Source organism: Bombina bombina, chromosome 12 (assembly GCF_027579735.1).
Source record: "Bombina bombina isolate aBomBom1 chromosome 12, aBomBom1.pri, whole genome shotgun sequence".
NCBI classification, from domain to species: Eukaryota; Metazoa; Chordata; class Amphibia; order Anura; family Bombinatoridae; genus Bombina; species Bombina bombina.
Window position 1 is genome coordinate 76,194,078 of NC_069510.1, and position 17,114 is coordinate 76,211,191.

At 41.5% G+C, this 17,114-nt stretch overlaps 2 protein-coding genes across 2 annotated transcripts in view; one reads left to right on the top strand and one right to left on the bottom strand.

Moving 5' to 3' along the window:
* LOC128642779 (multidrug and toxin extrusion protein 1-like) overlaps window positions 1-17,114 on the top strand; it is a 585,931-nt gene that overhangs the window by 77,155 nt on the left and 491,662 nt on the right. The window lies entirely within an intron of this gene.
* On the bottom strand, window positions 4,842-5,837 carry LOC128643000 (metaxin-3-like). The gene has a single exon (XM_053695919.1). The coding sequence runs from the start codon at window positions 5,769-5,771 to the stop codon at window positions 4,842-4,844; it is 930 nt and encodes a 309-aa protein (XP_053551894.1). The 5' UTR covers window positions 5,772-5,837.

Genomic DNA, 17,114 nt, shown 5'->3' on the forward strand with positions numbered 1-17,114 from the left:
TGGGGAGAGTTAGTCGGCATAACTTCCCCCTCGTCAGAATCTTCTGGTGATATTTCTTTTATAGTTAAAGACTGATCTTTACTGTTTAAGGTGAAATCAATACATTTAGTACACATTCTCCTATGGGGCTCCACCATGGCTTTCAAACATAATGAACAAGTAGTTTCCTCTGTGTCAGACATGTTTAAACAGACTAGCAATGAGACTAGAAAGCTTGGAAAACACTTTAAACAAGTTTACAAGCAATATAAAAAACGTTACTGCACCTTTAAGAAACACAAATTTTGTCAAAATTTGAAATAACAGTGAAAAAAGGCAGTTACACTAACAACATTTTTACAGTGTATGTAACAAGTTAGCAGAGCATTGCACCCACTTGCAAATGGATGATTAACCCCTTAATACCCAAAACTGAATAATAAAAGACAAAAACCTTTTTTTTATTTTTGTTAGTTTTCAAACAGTCACAACAACTGCCACAGCTCTACTGTGGCTTTTTACCTCCCTCAAAAACGACTATGAAGCCTTTTGAGCCCTCCAGACATGTCCTGGATCATGCAGGAAGAAGCTGGATGTCTGTGTCAGTAATTTTAGCTGCACAGAAAAGCACTAAAATAGGCCCTTCCCACTCATATTGCAACAGTGGAAAGCCTAAGGAAACTGTTACTAGGCAAAATTCAAGCCAGCCATGTGGAAAAAAAACTAGGCCCCAATAATTTTTATCACCAAATACATATAAAAAAACTATTAAACATGCCAGCAAACGTTTTATATTACATTTTTATCAGAGTATGTCTCTCTATTAATAAGCCTGATACCAGTTGCTATCACTGCATTTAAGGCTTTACTTACATTAGTTCGGTATCAGCAGCATTTTCTAGCAAATTCCATCCCTAGAAAAATATTAACTGCACATACCTTATTGCAGGAAAACGTGCACGCCATTCCCTCTCTGAAGTTACCTCACTCCTCAGAATATGTGAGAACAGCCATGGATCTTAGTTACTTCTGCTAAGATCATAGAAAACGCAGGCAGATTCTTCTTCTAAATACTGCCTGAGATAAACAGTACACTCCGGCACCATTTAAAAATAACAAACTTTTGATTGAAGAATAAACTAAGTATAAAACACCACACTCCTCTTACGACCTCCATCTTGGTTGAGGCTTGCAAGAGAATGACTGGATATGATAGTTAGGGGAGGAGCTATATTGCAGCTCTGCTGTGGGTGATCCTCTTGCAACTTCCTGTTGGGAAGGAGAATATCCCACAAGTAATGGATGATCCGTGGACTGGATACACTTAACAAGACAAATGTTTATTTTATGGCAAACAACAGATTTATATACATTTAAATCTATATCTTCACCCTCAAAGTAGAGTTATATTAGTACTGGTGGATAGATGGCCTATGACCCCGGTAGAAGATAAAAATGCCTCTGAAGGGTTGGGAAACTCTATCCCTATCACACCTATATCCCTTCCTGCTTGAGTCAGTTCATACCTATTTGGAGAGAGTGGAGAAAGGAGCTTGACCACAACCCTTAAAAGGACATGAAACCCATGTCCCTATGTATGCTCAGAATCTGCTGATTGGTGTCTGCACATATACAGTATGCCTCGTGTCATTGGCTTTCAGCTAGCTACCAGTAGTGCATTGCTGCTCCTTCAACAAACAATACCAAAAGATTGAAGCAAATTAGATAATAGAAGAAAATTGGAAAGTTTTTTAAAATTGATGATCTGAATCATGAAAGAAAAGTTTTGGGTTTCATGTCCCTTTAAGCACAAATCAAAAATGTGTGCCAAGCTTGAACAGTCTTAATGTTTCCTCTTTCAGTGTGAAAAACAAAATGTACTGGTAGAAAATATCTGTGTAGGTAACAGAAGAATGGTCTAAAAGACTTTCCCACCAACTGTTTCATGCTTTAGTGCAAACACATTCAACTGGTCGATATAGTGAAAAAGTATGCAAGGAAAACCACAATATATACATTTAACGCTGGCTTCTAAAAGCTGAAATTAAGCCAAGTAATACGCTTAGAAATAAAGTTTTCTGGCCCTCATCTGCCTATAAATTGGAGGGAAAAAGTCTTTACAGTTTTCTTAGTAGCTTCTTGAAACTGTACTTAGAAGGGTCATATGCAGGAAGGGATATATACATTCACTGTCATGCTTACCAAGGTGATGCACATATTAATGAACTAATATTAAAATAGAACACCAAAGAAACTGATAATAGCTGCAAATAGTGGAAGAAGAGCTAACACACAGTATTAAAGATTAATATCACAAGAATGGTTTATTTATATAAAGATATAAGTGTGAGTGCCAGAGAGAGAACGTGTTTTAGAGAGTGGTTTCTGTTATTTTTTAGAAATGTTAATAAAGCTTTGGTTTCTGTAATACTGGGAATGTGGATAGTTGCCTCTGGTTTAATGCTGATAGTATAGCAGTGGATTAAAGCATCACAAACAAAGGACTCCACAGTCTGTGTCTGCATGCTTGTGTTAGTGCCCTGTATGACTTTCGCATTGAGCACATCCCTACAAGACCGAAACTGATGGTAAACTTTCCCCTTTGTATAAACAAATCCGGCCAGAGTGCGAGGTATTTAAATTTCAGCTCTACATTGAAAAGTTAAAGCACAACTTTGTTACAACTGATGAATAAAACTGTATCTACTATATTGCTAACATTCTGGATCTGTTTATAAATAAGAAAGTTTACCATCACTTGAAAGTAGATTAAAAAGCAAAACTAAAAGAGTGATTTTAATCAGAATAAACTAATTTAACTCCAATACAGTACATTAGTAATTCTGTTTAACAACAAGTGTGTGCATTTTGTAAGAGATACAATATCAGTGCTAAGATTTCCCATTTACCCATTATTTAAAAATGTGGAAACAAAAATGATTTACCTATTATAAAGCAGAAAATATTAAAAAAAGGAAACTACATACACACATATATATATATATATATATATATATATATATATATATACAGGGAGTGCAGAATTATTAAGCAAATTAGTATTTTGACCACATCATCCTCTTTATGCATGTTGTCTTACTCCAAGCTGTATAGGCTCGAAAGCCTACTACCAATTAAGCATATTAGGTGATGTGCATCTCTGTAATAAGAAGGGGTGTGGTCTAATGACATCAACACCCTATATCAGGTGTGCATAATTATTAGGCAACTTCCTTTCCTTTGGCAAAATGGGTCAAAAGAAGGACTTGACAGGCTCAGAAAAGTCAAAAATAGTGAGATATCTTGCAGAGGGATGCAGCACTCTTAAAATTGCAAAGCTTCTGAAGCGTGATCATCGAACAATCAAGCGTTTCATTCAAAATAGTCAACAGGGTCGCAAGAAGCGTGTGGAAAAACCAAGGCGCAAAATAACTGCCCATGAACTGAGAAAAGTCAAGCGTGCAGCTGCCAAGATGCCACTTGCCACCAGTTTGGCCATATTTCAGAGCTGCAACATCACTGGAGTGCCCAAAAGCACAAGGTGTGCAATACTCAGAGACATGGCCAAGGTAAGAAAGGCTGAAAGACAATCACCACTGAACAAGACACACAAGCTGAAACCTCAAGACTGGGCCAAGAACTACCTCAAGACTGATTTTTCTAAGGTTTTATGGACTGATGAAATGAGAGTCTTGATGGGCCAGATGGATGGGCCTGTGGCTGGATTGGTAAAGGGCAGAGAGCTCCAGTCCGACTCAGACGCCAGCAAGGTGGAGGTGGAGTACTGGTTTGGGCTGGTATCATCAAAGATGAGCTTGTGGGGCCTTTTCGGGTTGAGGATGGAGTCAAGCTCAACTCCCAGTCCTACTGCCAGTTTCTGGAAGACACCTTCTTCAAGCAGTGGTACAGGAAGAAGTCTGCATCCTTCAAGAAAAACATGATTTTCATGCAGGACAATGCTCCATCACACGCGTCCAAGTACTCCACAGCGTGGCTGGCAAGAAAGGGTATAAAAGAAGAAAATCTAATGACATGGCCTCCTTGTTCACCTGATCTGAACCCCATTGAGAACCTGTGGTCCATCATCAAATGTGAGATTTACAAGGAGGGAAAACAGTACACCTCTCTGAACAGTGTCTGGGAGGCTGTGGTTGCTGCTGCACGCAATGTTGATGGTGAACAGATCAAAACACTGACAGAATCCATGGATGGCAGGCTTTTGAGTGTCCTTGCAAAGAAAGGTGGCTATATTGGTCACTGATTTGTTTTTGTTTTGTTTTTGAATGTCAGAAATGTATATTTGTGAATGTTGAGATGTTATATTGGTTTCACTGGTAAAAATAAATAATTGAAATGGGTATATATTTGTTTTTTGTTAAGTTGCCTAATAATTATGCACAGTAATAGTCACCTGCACACACAGATATCCCCCTAAAATAGCTAAAACTAAAAACAAACTAAAGACTACTTCCAAAAATATTCAGCTTTGATATTAATGAGTTTTTTGGGTTCATTGAGAACATGGTTGTTGTTCAATAATAAAATTAATCCTCAAAAATACAACTTGCCTAATAATTCTGCACTCCCTGTATATATATATATATATATATATATATATATATATATATATATATATATATATATATATATATATATATATCCATGAATGTCAATACCTTCCAAATCCCTGAAGACTTTTGGTTAAGAACAGTAACCAAATAAAAACTCATACCAAACAATTGGTTTTCTGTGTATTACACACAATATCAATGCATACGTCCAAATGTATCATTGCAGTGTGCACAACTAGTAAATTAAGTTAGGCCAGAGACACTTAGAAGCAAAGTGTAAGCTAACAATGTTTAAGTGGTCAAATTATGTGAGGAATTTCCATATTCGGTAGTTGCCGAAGGCTTTAAGGTTGTTCGTTTTTTAGGGCGATTTTGAGGACTTCTCCAGAGATTGTCATCCATCTTTTCAATTAGGTTGGATTCTTTATTAACAAGCTGTGTGAGCTTCTGAAGATTTGCATCTATTGCTTCTTGGACAACAATAGAAATATCTGCATTGTTCTGCATAAAATAGCTGCCAATGATGTTGTCACAAAACTGGCAAAGGTTAGAGAGCTGCTTCAGGTGTTCTTTCAAGTGGACTTTGGGAAGATGAACTTTATATAGAGGGGCTACGAAACCAAACACATAAGCATCCAGGGATGTAGGCAGATTCCCAAAGAAAAACTGTGATGTCCCCAACTGGTTAGAGAGAAGATTCAGACATTCCTTGGCATCTCTGTAAATCTGAGCTTCCACTTCATTTAAACTGCATAAAGGTGGCTGCCCCTTTGTGACCAGAATTCTGTTCACTGCTTCTTGAGATAGCTTTCCAGGAAGGTAATAATTTAGTGGGAATGGAGTCCGTGAGGCATACCATGGTCTTGTCACAATAGAATAATTTTCTGTTTCAACCCAAAATGTATGTAGCAAGGCAGGAAGCAGCTTCTCCTCAAGTAGTGCAATATATGCCAGGGTATCAGATCCCTCCTTTGCAGATAGCACATAATCTGCATTATATTTCTGTTTCCTAAAAAAAGTCAGAATCTTGGCTGGGTGTGTAATAACATTCAGTTCTGATATTAAGATTGGCACAATACCTTTTGAACTTGCCCATGTGTAATCAACAGGATTCACTTTCAGCGGAGCACCAGCAAATCTTGCATATGCCAGAACAACAAGGGATTCAGGATGCACAGAGGGTAACCCCCAGTCACCTCCCCAGCATCTCAGTTCCATCATTATCAGGTTACACAACTAACCGGCTGCTGTCACCTTGCACCAGCCTGGAATTTCCTGCTGGAGAGTGGAGACACAGGTCCACCTCGAGGGGAGGGGACTTGGTTCCCCAGCCCTTCTCCTAGAGGAGTAGGAACCAGTCATTTAATTTAATAACTATTCTACCTAGTTAAAATAAATTTAAATTATATTTAAGTTAGGGGGTGTTAGGGTTAGACTTAGGTTTAGGGGTTAATAAATTTAAAATAGTGGCGGCGACTTTGGGGGCAGTAGATTAGGGGTTAATAAGTGTAGGTAGGTGGCGATGATGTCAGGGGTGGCAGATTAGGGGTTAATAAAAATAATGTAGGTGTCCGCGATGTTGGGGGCAGCAAATTAGGGGTTCATAAGTATAATGTAGGTGGTGGCTATGTCCGGAGCGGCAGATCAGGGGTTAATACGTAAAATGCAGGTGTCGGCGATGTCGAGGGGCAGCAGATTAGGGGTTAATAAGTGTAAGATTAGGGTGTTTAGACTCGGGGTTCATGTTAGGGATGTTGTAATTTTAATTTAAAGTTAGGGGGTTGTTAAGATAGGGATGCTGTAATTTTAATTTAAAGATAGGGGTTGTTAGGTTTAGGGGTTAATAACTTGATTTATTTTTTGCGATGTGGTGGGCTGACGGTTTAGGGGTTAATAGGTTTAGTTAGTTGTGGTGATGTGTGAGGCCAGAGGTTTAGGGGTTAATAACTTTATTTAGTGGCGGCAGTGGCGGGGAGCGGCATGATAGAGGTTAATACATTTTATTTGTGTCGGCGATGTCAAGGGCGGCAGATTAGGGGTGTTTAGACTCAGGGTTTATGTTAAGGTGTTAGGTGTAAACGTAACTTGTTCTCAACCATATAAATCAATGGGATATCTGGCAGCATCAAACATAAACTTTCGCTGCTTTAAGACTCCCATTGATTTCTATGGCATCAGCGGCCTCCAGGGTGGTGGATTGAAAAGCTGGTACGCTGGCCCGGAATAGCCGCGAGTATACCTGTTAAAAGTTTGATATCTGGCAAAAGGTGTCAAATAGAGCCGAATGTGTATTCAAAACATCTGTACTGATGTAAGCATCAGTCTGCACCGGATTGAGACCGGCGGATCGTATGTTACGTCACAAATTTCAACATTTGCCGGTCTGTAGGCTTTGATAACTAGGTTGGATCAAGCACGCAACAATTGTGCCATGGAATTCTGGCTTATTTGCGGATGACAGCTTGATAGATAGGCCCCATAGGGTGGGAATAAAGAAACATTTTTTTCACTGAGAAACTAATTTCACAACCCCAAAAGAGCACAAAAAGAGCATTTTTCAAATGCAATTAAAAGTAACCAACAGACAGAAATAAACCAAACTGAAACAACTGCCTGAAAAGACTTTCCTACCAAAGGCTGCCTCAGAAGAAGCAAAAAAACATCAAAATGGTAGAGTTTAGTAAAAGTATGCAAAGAAGACCAAATAGCTGCCTTGTAAATTTGAAAGCCCATGAAGAATGAACAGTAATCCGTTTAGGTGGAGGCTGACCTGACTCCAAGTAAGCCTTATAAATCAAATAATTCAACCAAGGAGCCAAAGAAACAGCAGAAATGTTCTGTCCTTTCCTAGAACCAGAAAAGTTAACAAAAAATAGAAGATTGCCTGAAATCTTTAGCAGCATAAATATAATATTTCAATGCTCTAACAACATCCAAATTATGCAAAGATCTCTCTGAAGCATTCTTGGGATTAGTACACAAAGAAGGTCAAAGAAGGGACAACAATGTCCAGACTGATAGTCTCTGACAACAAAACTTATGCAAAAAATGAAATGTAATCCTTAAGACTGCCTTATCCTGATGAAAGAGAAGATGAGGATCACAAGAAAGAGCAGACAATTCAGAAACTCTTCTATCAGAAGAGATAGCAAACAGACACAAAACCTTCCAAGAAAGAAGCTTACAATCCACCTTATGCATAGGCTCAAAAGGAGGAGCCCGCAAAACCAATAACAGCAAGTTAAGATTCCAGGGATGAGAAATTGGCTTGATCACCAGCTGAATTTTTGCCAAAGCCTGAACAAAACCATGAATGTCAGGAAGATTATCAATCTTCCTATGAAACAAAACTGAAAGAACAGAAATCTACCCTTTCAAAGAACTGGCAGATAGGCCCTTATCCAAAACATCCTGTAAAACTGCAACATTCTAGGAATCCTAAACAAAATGCCAGCAAAAGCCATGATCAATACACCAAGAAATAAAAGCCTTCCAGATCTTATGATAAATATTCATTGTCACAGGTTTAGAAGTCTGGATCAAAGGCCAATGAGAGCAATTGTAGATCTGAACCAGATCTGCATACCAAATCCTGCAAGGCCAATAATTACTGACGAGTTCTCTAGTCTTATCTTGGAAATCACTCTGGGAAGAATTACAAGAAGATAAATCAGATAAGTAAGCTGAAATGAAAACAAGCCACATACTCCACCTTAGGGTCCCTAGACCTAGCTAAATACCTGTGAAGTTTGTTGTTTAAACAGGAAGACATCAGATTTATCTCTGGGAGACCCCAAAGATCAACAATCTAATTGAAACCATCCTGATGAAGAGACAATTCCCCTGGATGCAAAGCATGGCAACTGAAAAAAATTTGCTTCCCAGTTGTTCACTCCAGGAAAATGAACTGCAGAAACCAAACAAGAATTGGTTTCTGCCCATGAGAGAATTCAAGACACTTCCCTCATGGCTAGGGAACTGTGGGTTCACCCTGATGATTAATATACGCCATTGCTATGACATTGTCTGATTGAAAGTGAAGATGAGATTCCCTTTTCAAAAGAGGCCAAGGGGTCGATTTATTAAGCAGCAGATGCTGCATCGACACCCCATCATTTCAGGTTCATCTGAAACTGAAGTTAAGAAGCAGCGGTCGTAATGCTTGTGCAATGTTAAATGCCGACAGCATATGCTACAGTGAATCATGTCGGCTCGAACCTTCGCAAATCTACCCCTAGGGGGCCTATTTATCAAGCTCGGTATGGAGCTTGATGCCCCGTGTTTGCCGCAGACAGCAATCAACACGATCAGATACGATCGGGTTGATTGACACCCCCTGCTAGCGGCCGATTGTCCGTGAATCTGCAGGGGGCGGCATTGTGCCAGCAGTTCACCAGAACTGCTGGTGCAATGCTGAATACAGAGAGTGTATGCTGTCCGCATTCAGCGATGTCTGTCGGACATGATCCGCTGATCGGATCATGTCGGACAGACATTTGATAAATAGGTCACTAAGTCTGAAGAGACCTGAAACCCCTTGTGCTCTCAGAGACCTCCAAACAGCTCCCCAACCTGAAAGATTTCCATCTGTAGGTAGGACAAGCAAAAGAAGCCCCCTGAATACTAAACTGATGATCCAACCACCAATTCAGGGACTGACTTGTTCTGTGATCCATAAAAATCTTTTGAGACAAATGAGTATGATCCCTGCACCACTGACGAAACATACAAAGCTGAAGAGGTCTCATGTGAAATCGAGCAAATGGAATTGCATCCGAAGCTACAATAATAAGACCCAGCAACCAAAGGAAAAGAGAAAGACTGAAGGCTCAGACAGGCTGACACCAATTTTAGCATTCTCTGATCTGCGAGAGGAAGACTCATGGAGACGGAATGTGTTTAAAACCCCAGAAAAGTCAAACTTGTTAGAGGTAACAAAGAACTTTTTGGAAAATTGATCTTCCCATAATGCTGTTGAAGAAACAACAACAGTCTGTTGGCGTGACATTCTGCTAAATGAAAAGATGGAACTTAAGCCAAGATATTGTCCAGGTAAGGAAACACTGCAATACCCTGAGTTCTGACCACAAACAGCAGCACACCTAGAACCATCTTGGGAGCTGTAGCCAGACCAAATGGTAGAGCAACAAACTAAAAAAAAGCTTGTCTAGAAAGGCAAACCTCAGAAATTGGTAATGATAATTGTGACTTGGAAAATGAAGATAAGCCTAAGCATCCTAAATCTATTGTGAACATAAACTGAATAGTTTCCATTTTGAAAGTGGGAATGCTGACAAACTTGTTCAGAGCTTTTAGATCCAGAACTGGTATGAGAGTCCCCTCCTTCTTTGGAACAATAAAGATTTTTGAATAAAATGCCATCCCCTGTTGCTGCAAAGGAACTAGAGCAATCACTCCCATAGTTTCTAAAACTGAAACTAATTGAAAAAAGGAAATTTATGCTTACCTGATAAATTTATTTCTTTTACGATCCTTACTTATGGGATTATGCCTCCTGGTCAGCAGGAGGAGGCAAAGAGCACCACAGCAGAGCTGTATATATAGCTCCTCTCTTCCCTCCCAATCCAGTCATTCGACCGAAGTTAGGAAGAGAAAGGAAAAGCCAAGGTGCAGAGGTGACTGAAGTCTTAGAAATGACAGGGTGGGCCGTGGACTCGTCATATCGTAAAAGAAATAAATTTATAAGGTAAGCATAAATTTTCCAGTACAAGATATGATGAGTCCACGGATTTCATCCTTACTTATGGGATACAATTCCAAAGCTATAGGACACAGATGAAAGGGAGGGAGAAGACAGGAACCTAAACGGAAGGCACCACTGCTTGAAGAACCTTTCTCCCAAAAGTAGCCTCAGACGAGGCAAAAGTATCAAATTTGGAAAATTTTGAAAAAGTGTGAAGAGACGACCAAGTTGCAACCTTGCAAATCTGTTCAACAGAAGCATCATTTCTAAATGCCCATGAGGAAGCCACAGCCCTAGTAGAATGAGCCGTAATTCTTTCAGGAGGCTGCTGGCCAGCAGTCTCATATGCAAAACGGATGATACTCTTCAGCCAAAAAGAAAGAGAGGTAGCCGTAGCTTTCTGGCCCCTACGTTTCCCAGAAAAAACAACAAATAATGAAGATGATTGACGAAATTCTTTAGTAGCCTGCAAGTAAAACTTCAGGGCACGAACCACGTCCAAGTTATGTAACAGACGCTCCTTCTTAGAAGAAGGATTAGGACACAAGCAAGGAACAACAATTTCCCGATTAATATTCTTATTAGAAACAACCTTAGGAAGGAAACCAGGTTTGGTACGTAACACACTTTATCAGAATGGAAAATAAGATAAGGAGAATCACATTGTAAAGCTGAAAGCTCAGAAACTCTGCGAGCAGAAGAAATAGCTACTAAAAATAAAACTTTCCAAGATAACAACTTAATATCTATGGAATGCATAGGTTCAAACGGAACCCCTTGAAGAACATTAAGAACTAAATTCAAACTCCAAGGAGGAGCAATTGGTCTAAACACAGGCTTGATTCTAGTCAGAGCCTGACAAAAAGATTGAGCATCTGGAACATCTGCCAGACGTTTGTGTAGCAAAATAGACATAGCAGAAATCTGTCCCTTTAAGGAACTTGCTGACAACCCTTTCTCCAATCCTTCTTGGAGGAAGGATAAAATCTTGGGAATCCTAACCCTACTCCATCAGGCCCATTTATCAAGCTCCGTATGGAGCTCGAAGGGCCGTGTTTCTGGGGAGTCTTCAGACTTGCCAGAAACACAACTTATGAAGCAGCGGTCTAAAGAACGCTGCTCCATAACCCTGTCCGCCTGCTCTGAGCAGGCGGACAGGAATCCCCGGAAATCAACCCGATCGAATACGATCGGGTTGATTGACACCTCCCTGCTGGCGGCCGATTGGCCGCGAGTCAGCAGGGGGCGGAGTTGCACCAGCAGCTCTTGTGATCTGCTGGTGCAATGTTAAATGCGGAGAGCGTATTGCTCTCCGCATTTAGCGAGGTCTTGCGGACCTGATCCGCAGTGTCAGATTAGGTCCGCAAGACCTTTGATAAATTGGGGCCCTAGAGTAGCCCTTGGATTTGCACCAATAAAGATATTTTCACTATAAATCTTTCTAGTAACAGGCTTAGGTGCCTGAATCAAAGTATCAATGACCGAATCAGAGAACCCTCGCTTAGATAAAATTAAGCGTTCAATCTCCAAGCAGTCAGCTGCAGAGAAATTAGATTCGGATGATGGAAGGGTCCCTGAATGAGAAGGTCCCGCCTCAATGGAAGCTTCCACGGTGGCAGAGAGGACATGTCCACCAGATCGGCATACCAAGTCCTGCGAGGCCACGCAGGAGCGATGAGAATCACCGAAGCCCTCTCCTGTTTGATCCAAGCAATTACCGGGGGAAGGAGAGCAAACGGTGGAAACACATAAGCTAGGTTGAACGACCAAGGCACTGCCAAGGCATCTATAAGTTCGGCCTGAGAATTCCTGGACCTGGATCCATATCTCGGGAGCTTGGCATTCTGACGAGACGCCATAAGATATAGCTCCGGTCTGCCCCATCTGAGAATCAGGTTGGCAAAGACCTCCAGATGGAGTTCCCATTCCCCGGGATGAAACGTCTGTCTGCTCAAAAAATCCGCTTCCCAGTTGTCCACTCCTGGGATGTAGATTGCTGACAGATAACAAGAGTGAGCTTCTGCCCACCGAATTATCTTGGATACTTCTGTCATCGCTAAGGAACTCCTTGTTCCTCCCTGATGATTGATGTAAGCCACAGTCGTGATGTTGTCCGACTGAAACTGGATAAATTTGGCGGAAGCCAACTGAGGCCAAGCCTGAAGCGCATTGAATATTGCTCTCAATTCCAGAATGTTGATTGGAAGTAGAGACTCCGACCGAGTCCACACACCCTGAGCCTTCAGTGAATTCCAGACTGCACCCCAACCTAGTAGACTGGCGTCCATTGTCACTATCACCCAGGAGGGTCTGCGGAAGCACGTCCCTTAGGACAGATGATCCGGCGACAACCACCAAAGAAGAGAGTCTCTTGTCTCCTGATCTAGATCTATCTGAGGAGACAAATTTGCATAATCTCCATTCCACTGCCTGAGCATGCTCAGTTGTAGAGGTCTGAGATAAAAACGAGCAAACGGAATGATGTCCATTGCCGCTACCATCAATCCAATTCCCTCCATGCACTGAGCCACTGATGGCCGAGGATTGGACTGAAAGGTTCTGCATGTATTCAGAATCTGTCACTTTCTGACTTCCGTCAAAAAGATTTTCATGGATACAGAGTCTATTAGCGTTCCCAGGAAAGGAACCCTTGTCTGTGGAATTAGTGAACTCTTTTCTAGCGTCACCTTCCACCTGTGAGTCCTTAGGAAGGATAGAACAATGTCGGTATGAGACTTTGTCAGTTGATAAGACGACGCCTGGATCAGAATATTGTCCAGATAAGGCACCACTGCAGTGCCCTGCGGTCTGAGAACCTCCAGCAAAGACCCTAGAACCTTTGTGAAGATCCTGGGTGCTGTGGCCAACCCAAAAGGAAGGGCCACGAACTGAAAATGTTTTTACAGAAAGGCAAACCTCAGGAACTGGTGATGATCTCTGTGGATAGGAATATTAATATATGCATCCTTTAAGTCCACAGTAGTCATATATTGACCCTCCTGGATCAATGGAAGAATTGTCCGAATAGTTTCCATCTTGAAGGATGGGACTCTGAGAAACTTGTTTAGACTCTTGAGATCTAAAATGGGTCGAAACGTTCCCTCTTTTTTGGGAACCACAAAAAGATTTGAGTAAAACCCCTGCCCCTGTTCCTGTATTGGGATGGGTCAAATTACTCCCATAGTGGAGAGGTCTTTTACACAACATAAGAACGCCTGTCTTTTTATCTGGTCTACAGACAATCGTGAAAGAAGACAGGAATTTTTGAACTCCAGCTGATATGCTTGGGACATGATTTCCAGTGTCCAGGGATCCTGAACGTCTCTTATCCAAGCCTGGACAAAGAGAGAAAGTCTGCCCCTACTAGATCTGGTCCCGGATCAGGGTCCGCCCCTTCATGCTGTCTTGGGAGCAGCAGCGGGCTTCTTGGGTTGTTTACCCTTGTTCCGAGCCTGGCTGGGTCTCCAGATGGCTTTGGGTTGAGAAAGTTTCCCTTCCTGTTTAGCGACAGATGAAGGGGGGACTCCTTTGAAATTACGAAAGGAAAAAAAATTACTCTGTCGTCCCTTTTGCTTAGATGTTTTGTCTTGAGGGAGGAGATGATCCTTACCTCCTGTAATATCAGAAATGATTTCTTTGACATCAGGCCTGAATAGGGTATTTCCCTTGAAAGGAATAGCCAAAAGCTTAGATTTAGAGGACACATCTGCAGACCAAGATTTTAACCATAAGGCTCTGCGCGCTAAAATGAAAAATCCAAACTTCTTAGCCGCCAATTTGGCGATCTGAAAGGCGGCATCCGTAATAAAAGAATTAGCCAGCTTCAGGGCCTTAATTCTATCCATTATTTCCTCTAAAGGAGTCTCAGGGCATCAAACCAAAAGGCAGCCGCAGTTGCGACAGTTACAATGCAGGACGTTGGTTGTAGTAGAAAACATTGATGAATATATAGCTTTTTCAGAAGACAATCCAACTTTTTATCCATAGGGTCTTTGAAAGCACAACTGTCCTCAATAGGGATAGTCGTACGCTTAGCCAGGGTAGAGATAGCTCCCTCCACCTTAGGGACCCTTTGCCAAGAGTCCCGAACGGCGTCAGCTATAGGGTACATCTTCTTAAAAATAGAAGAAGGGGAGAACGGGATACCCGGTCTTTCCCATTCCCGTGTAATAATTTCCGAAATTCTCTTCGGAACCGGAAAAACATCTGAATAAGTATTTGTCCATTTTACTTAATTTCTCTGGTGGGACCACAATAGAGTCACAGTCGTCCAGAGTCATCAAAACCTCTTGCAGCAAAAGACGTAGGTGTTCAAGTTTAAATCTGAAGGACATGACTTCCGACTCTGTTTGGGGTAATGCACTTCCTGAGTCAGACAGTTCCCCCTCAGACAGGGCCTCCCTACTCCCCAATTCAGCGCCCTGGGAAGGTATATCAGAGATAGCCATTAAAGCATCAGATGTCGCAGGGACCACGTGGGTCTCTGTCCTACTGTGCTTGCCTTGTAAAACCGGCAACTTAGATAAAACTTCAGTAAGAGTGGATGACATAACTGCAGCCATATCCTGCAGAGTGAATGAAGTGGACGCAGTTGAAGAACATGGCATCGCTTGAGTGGGCGTTAAAGGCTGTGAAGCTTGGGGAGAAAGTTGCGGCATACCCTGAGTCTCATCAGTCTGAGAAACATCCTTAGATATATCCTTGTTAAAGAAAATATGCTCTTTACATTGCAATGCCCTCTCAGTGCATAAGGGACAAAAAGTAAGTGGGGGTTCCACATTCGCAATTAAACACATGGAACAAGTACTGGCATTAAAATCATCCATAGTGAAAACAAAATGGTATTCCGATATGTAATACACCCTTTACCAAACTGTTGCAAAACAAAAACAACTGTGCCTTATAAAAATAAAAAATAAAAAATCTGTTGCTCAGCAAACTGTACAAAAACCCTTTATAACAGTGGTTTTGGAGGAGAAAACATCGTGTTTTATGTATCCCCAAAAAGTTAACTAAATTTGAATATTAAATGCACACTTTTAAAATAAAATAAAATCACCTCGGCACAGCTCTGCTGCGGCGCCTAACTGCTTCCTATGACCCAGAGACAAAACGAGTACCCGAGCAGCAGAGTGTCTAAACCGCCGGTGTTCTATCACCCACGCGGTCCAGACAAGCACCGAAGTCAAGTATCTTTCCGACTCCCAGGAAGACACTGTGCGGCTTCACCCAGCACGTGAAAGAGTGCCCCGCCCATCATGGGCGTACCAAAACGAAAAACTCCCAGGCGGCTCAGTACTTCATTAACAAAAACAAAATAGAGCCGTCTGGAGAATGTTGCACCTAACACAAGTGTCTAATATAAACATAAGCCAGTTGCCCATATAAATAAAATAACTCCCGGTCTGCTTGTGACAAACCCTTGCTTGGAGTAAAACTAGAGCAGAGTTATTCCGTGTAATACTTGAATAAAAATCCCCAGCGTCAGCCCAAACATAAGGGGGTTAAATATAAGGTGCCTCTCTAACTAAAAAAACACCCCAGATGACATTATGCCCCAATGAATAGGTCAAATAAAGACAGCAGCCCTCCAGAACCATATAAGGTCACAGACATAGGCCTCTAGTTATTAAGCTCCGTAATTTTCTTGCATTCGCCGGCCCAATACGCTAGCCTAAGTTCGCCTCACATTGCCCCAGCGGACCTGAATACGTTCGCAAAAGTTATCAAAAAAGCTGTCAAAAAGCCACGCACCAAGTAAGGGGTGATGAACAGCGGACTGTGATAGTTATCACTCATCCAATCTCGCTGCTCTTGGGCTTTTCTACAGCTTTATTGATAAGCTGTCACTAAGCACCCGCACTATACTATACTGTTCTACCCCCTATACCGCCGCCCCCGGAGCCCCCCGCAGCTAAATACAGTTATTAACCCCTAAACCAACGCTCCTAGACCACGCCGCAACTATAATAAATGTATTAACCCCTAAACCGCCGATCCCGGACCCCGCCGCAACTATAATAAATGTATTAACCCCTAAACCCCCGCCCCCGGACCCCTCCACCACCTACATAATACCCATTAACCCCTATCCTGCCGCCCCTATATCGCCGCCACCTATAATAAATGTATTAACCCCTATCCTGCCGATCCCGTACCCTGCCACAACTAAATAAATTGTTTAACCCCTAAACCACCACTCCCGGACCCCGCCGCCACCTATATTAAACTTATTAACCCCTAATCTGCCCCCACTACACTGTCGCCACCTATAATAAATTTATTAACCCCTATCCTGCCCCCCCTATGCCGCCGCCATCTATATTAAACTAATTAACCCCTAAACCTAAGTCTAACACTAACCCTAACACCCCCCTAACTTAAATATTATTTTAATAAATCTAAATAAAAATTACTGTTATTAACTAAATTTATCCTATTTAAAACAAAATACTTACCTATAAAATAAACCCTAATATAGCTACAATATTACTAATAATTATATTGTAGCTATTTTAGGATTTATTTTTATTTTACAGGCAAATTTAAATTTATTTTAACTAGATACAATAGCTATTAAATAGTTATTAACTATTTAATAGCTACCTAGATAAAAACAGAATTTATGCTTACCTGATAAATTTTTCAAACCTGATTAAAAAACCAGGGCGGGCCGTGGACCGGACACACCGTTGGAGAAAGCAATTTATCAGGTAAGCATAAATTCTGTTTTCTCAAACATTGGTGTGTCCGGTCCATGGCGTCATCCATAACTTGTGGGAACCAATACCAAAGCTTTAGGACACGGATGAAGGGAGGAAGCAAATCAGGTTACCTAAACAGAAGGCACCACGGCTTGC

What these genes read in the sequence shown, in the direction of transcription:
- LOC128643000 (XM_053695919.1), bottom strand. Translation starts at nt 5,771, where the DNA reads ATGATGGAACTGAGATGCTGGGGAGGTGACTGGGGGTTACCCTCTGTG.